This window comes from Atta cephalotes (genome assembly GCF_000143395.1).
Source record: "Atta cephalotes unplaced genomic scaffold scaffold00047, whole genome shotgun sequence".
Lineage (NCBI taxonomy): Eukaryota > Metazoa > Arthropoda > Insecta > Hymenoptera > Formicidae > Atta > Atta cephalotes.
The window spans coordinates 172,235-177,651 of NW_012130111.1; the positions used below are offsets into that span (position 1 = coordinate 172,235).

The window sequence follows — 5,417 nt, forward strand, 5'->3', positions numbered from 1 at the left end:
AGAGAATTTTAAACTTTTGTAGACTTTTTTGTAAATCTTTTAGAGAAAAACTATATGTTAAGTAGGATAAATAAACGATCAAAATTGTGTTGTTTACAAAGCTTGCGCGATTTTATATGATAATAAAAAATGCATTTTTCACAAATATGTTTAAAAAATAATGCTATTTATACTTCTATATAAAAAAAGTCGAGACATGCTATGGTCGCGATTTGCGCAATGCAGGGCTTCGTTGTCGGATATGTATTATTGCCACGTAAAGCACTGAGTAAGCTCGTTAAAGACAAATCTTGAGCGACAGACAGTCATGCTGGATTAACAGGTGTGATTGATTAAAATATTTTTCAATGTTATATATTTTTCAATGTTACCGCGCGGAAAGAATAAAAAAAAATTTTATCACACGTTTTATAGTACATCATAATTTAAGTATATTAAAAGTATATTAAAAGAGATTCATTATCTAGTATACAAACTAGTTGTAAATTGAAAAATGCACGCAATAGTAGTGTTTTTTTTTCCTTGGTAGCGATTAAACATTTGCGATTATATGATCTCATTATAACGGATCTTAATATTCTTACATGTTCAAATTTTTTAAATTAATAAGATTTGTAGAGATGTATTTTTCCGTTAGAAATAAAAAGAAATTTTTGACAATAATATTTTTATAACATAGATTAAAAAAAATAACTTAATTTAAGTTGACTTAAAATTTGCATTCACAAAATTTTTTCACAATTAAATTTCTTAAATTTAAAAATAATTGTAAATTAAAAAATTAATTATTTTAACTTTCAATAATATGTTGCATTATGGACACTAATATTTTGGAAAAAAAAGCAAAATTCACGATTAAAAATGAAAAGAATAACGACTATTTTAATGAAAATATTAATATTAGCAAGAATCAAAATTGGCAATGATAACAGGAATTTATCGTGCTACTATCAAGTTTAAATCGCATCATTCTTGCAATCAGTCATATTAACGGAGCTAGTCGATGCGACGCAGTTGAGGTCAACAATAATAATAACGATAACAGCAACTCCGTCGGGGAATGCGCTGGGTAGTTCTCCCGGACATGAACGGTAAAACGACAAGGAGCTCGACCTCCTAACCCCTAGACCTGCGGGACGCGCTCGCGCACGCGATCACGTTTTCTCATAGCTCGCCTTTTCCGTTACGCGGTAATTTTACGCGAAAAGCGCGCACATGATCAAAACGGCGCTTTTAACGCGCGAGAACGGTAGCGCGAATCTTGTTGTAATTGCCGTGACTACCAGGAAAAATTACCTGCAGAATAACCGGTATTCACGCCCTTACTCGCTGCAACGTTTTTCAAGCTTTCATCATAAACGTTTTAAAAGTATGATCGCGACACGATCTTCTCCGATCGCAGATTCTTCGATTAATGATACCTGTTAAGCTAAACGGCGGATTTACTCGCGTCTGATGATACTGATTAAATGGACGGTAATTTTCTTTACGTCTTGGACGTAACTCTAATTGTCCAGTATAATTATAGTCAAAGACTTGCCGATTATTGACATGTTATTATTGGCCAAATTCAACAACATGCACCATTAACTGTAATTTAACCGATTATTCATTTCCTATATCATAATGTCTATAATTGAGACGGGGAAAAAGTATAGTCACCGCTAAATGTCGTTGCGTAGTGGAAGTATACACATAAAATCTATGAGTCTAGTAATCACATTGACGTACAGCGACGTCATATAAAATCAATGCGTTGCCGACTATTGACGTACTAATGCGTCATATAAGACGATGGGTCAGTGATTATCGATGTAACGTTACAACGACTCTTTATTCGTTGTATTTTAATAATATTAACTTCATAACACTCATCATTATTTACATTAACATTCTACAGACAAACATTTAAGACCTTCAGACATAAAACATAGCGGTAAATGCTACGTATAAATTTAATTCTCGAATATAGTTTTTATCAAGATGTAATCATTTTTAAATGATGAACATTTTATTTGCACTAAGCAGCACGCATTTAAAATGTAATTATATATGATTATATCTTGAAAATTAAAAAATATTTTCTGGAATATTTTTTAAAGATTTCGAAATATAAATATAATTTATAATTTAAATAAATTAATGTATATATTAATAGAATAAAAACAAATATCGTATACAGTTGTATACAATATATATTTTATCTATATTTATTAAATAGTTTATTTATTAAAAAATTTATTAAAAATTTATCTTATCTTTATTTTTACAATTATGGATGATGGAAAATAAAGACCAGATATAAATTACCAATAATAATAGTCTAAAAAAATTTATTTTAAAATAATTATAAAGCAATAATTTTTACGTTCAGTCTCGAAATAGAACTATTGAACATATGATATCATTATAATAGTTCTTCATTATTTTTAAGGAAAATAATAATAAAATTTTATTTAATTCAACGTTTACATATCCAAAAATTTGACAATATTTACAATGAAAGAACTTATTGTTAGCATTACTTATTTGTTGCAATATAATAACTATATAATAATTATTAATTATTCTTTGAAATAAATGCAAATGTGTGCATTTAAACCATATTTCTTATTATTTATTCAAATTTTAATGACTATAAGGACTCTAAAATTAGAAGAATAATACGTCTCATTATATGTAGTCACATTTTTTAAAATAAAAATTATATAAATTCATTAAAGTTAGATAGATGAAAAACTTTTGTGAGCCGACACTGTTTGATTATTCATATACAAATAAATTATATTTAAATAACAAAAAATACAAATATTTTTGAACCTTGAATTGGATCTTCTTTAATAAAAAAATGTAAAAATATTACAATTAGTGAAGGAGACATTTTTTCAAATAGGAGGTAATTTTAAATTCTTGCCCAGATATAAAAAGTTAAATACAATATACAATGTCTTTAATATTTGGCAGAGTATTTAAACGATGAATCAAGTAATGAAATTATTAACAAAAAGTGCTGGAATGTGATATTAAATACTATGAACTTATGTAATAGAAGTTTAATTCAATCTATTTTGATAAAAAACGTATTTATTTTTTTCATCCATTTTTCATTCGTAATTCTCGACATCTCTATGTTATTTTATAATATAAAAAGGGGGGTGAGGAGACGAATTGTCGAACAATATATTTATTTGTTCTAATGACACATTAAAAATAAAGTTATCTAGAAAATGAATTGCAATGTTTTGCATTATTAAAATTTTGTAACATTAATTTTGAAATACATTTTAGTGTAATAATAATTGAGTATAGAGCAATAAAAGTATGTTCCTTTAAATAATGTATTTGTTCTTTATGTTTCCATTCTTTTTCTTACAAGCATTAGTAAATAACAATTTTTCTAATTATGTAACGTTCTCGTTATTGTAACAAATAAACAATATTAAAGCAAAAAGGTCGATTCTCGATGCCTTCTTACATAATTCACACAAACATTACGGTGAATTTTCCCATCAGGTCACCTATCTTTTCGTACATCCGTATCCATCAAATGCGCTCTCTTCGCCCGTGAGGGCGCTCTCCAATGAATGCGACAAGGATGACAAGAGAGGCACGTGGGGGCTACTCATGCATCGGCGAAGTAACGGTGTCCGGTAACCGCGTCAGAGCCGGTGCTAGCGGTACTCGCCGGCGTTCCGTTACTCGACCGACAGATCCGCTAACGCGACTCGTGCTCTCTCTCCTTCTTGCTCGTTGCACATTGCTCCTTTCTCCGTCATCGCCGCCGCGCCACCCGCGCCGCCGTAACCGATACGCTGTCCCTCGTCATCCGGACAAGTACCAACACATCGCGAGCCACTCTGTCTCGCCGCGCGATTCGCGTGCTGATGGAGTAATGGCCCAGCGTTATGCTAACGCGATTACGCGATTACGCGAGCGAGATCGTGGACCTAACCGCCATTCCTCCAAAAGATAGATCGAAATACGGGAGGTTTGTTCGATGTAAATAATAAGAAAAGATCAACTTACTCATGAAACATTTAGTATACGATTTATTGTCCTACGCGTTTGAAGAGCGCGTGCTTTGAGAAATTTTTAATTGGCCTTTTTTCTCATGAAGATTTAAGCTTTAATAAAATATACAATTTAACATTGTATATTTGATCAACGAAATAGAACAATAAGATATCTAAACATTATTATCAAGCTTTCTTAATTTTTCAAATATTTTCTAAACATTTATTAAATCTTCGCATTTTTGTTTCTTTGATAAGAAAATCTTTTACAATTTTTTAAATCAACTTTATCATCATGTAGACTAGATCAATACTTGTCTAACATTATTACTATAATTTCAATTCATTTTGTGTTTTTCTTTGTTGTCGTCATTTTTAAAATTGTCTTGTTTTTCAATTCTACACAATTTATCAATAATAAAAATGTTAATATCAACATTAAAAAAATTCTCAATCGTTTCTTTTATTTATCGTCATACCTGTTCCCGTGATTGGCGGAGAAGTTAGCTGTGAACTGCTTATATCTGGAGGTTGTTGTGTTTGTTGTTGTTGTTGCGCCTGTTGTTGTTGTTGCGCCTGTTGTTGTTGTTGCGGTTGTTGTTGCGATTGCTGTTGCGGTTGTTGTTGTTGTTGTTGTTGTTGTTGTTGTTGTTGCTGCTGTTGCTGTTGTGGTTGTTGCGGACTGTTCGCATGCACATTGCTTGGACTCGCTGCGCTTTCAGCCATTTTTCGCGTAGATGTTTACTTTCAATAAAGATATCTAATACGAGTTATGGCATTTCTACGTATGATAACTGTCGAAGACAGTGTCGTTGTTATTGCGTTGTGTTGAGGCCAGCGATGAAGATGAATGAATGGAACAGTCAGTTTGAATAGTCAGTCACTTTCGAGATTACTCGAGTACTTGCTTTGGACTTCTATCCCATTATACTCTCGTTTATGTGTAAATATTCATGTGTGGATTATTGCAGGATTTATTTGCATTTCTCCGTAATCGTCGGGATCATTGTCTCTGAGAGACAAGAGAAAGAGAGAGATCTCTTCAAAGCATCTTCTTTCATAAAGCGTGCAACGTTTTTCTCTCACTCTTACTTTTTTTTGTTGTCCTCCGTTTGTGATTTTATATTAATAATATCGATTTATTTCATTACATTCATTTAGATCGTCATTAACGGCTCGTATCGATACGCCACTTTTATATCACGTGAATACAATAATACGCCGATATTGGAAAGCATCTCATGTCCGATATGTCTGGTTTTGAACCATTTTTCGCTATACGCGAGAGAATATTTGCTTCGGTTCATTTTCGTAGGATTCTATCGATTAGATTCGTCGGTTTGAAAAAGACGTGCAAGTAATGACAATGTATCAAAAAGGCAATTTTTAAAAGATCGTCAATAT

General features: G+C 31.5%; 1 protein-coding gene across 2 annotated transcripts in view; it reads right to left on the minus strand.

Annotated features, from left to right (window-relative positions):
- The window catches only part of LOC105622582 (probable nuclear hormone receptor HR3), an 81,798-nt gene extending 77,059 nt beyond the window's left edge, over positions 1–4,739 (minus strand). For both annotated transcript variants that reach the window (XM_012203999.1, XM_012203998.1), the window contains exon 1: positions 4,493–4,739. In XM_012203999.1, the coding sequence (XP_012059389.1) occupies positions 4,493–4,739 (247 nt within the window). The remainder of the gene's footprint in view (positions 1–4,492) is intronic.
- Positions 4,740–5,417: the final 678 nt, after the last annotated feature.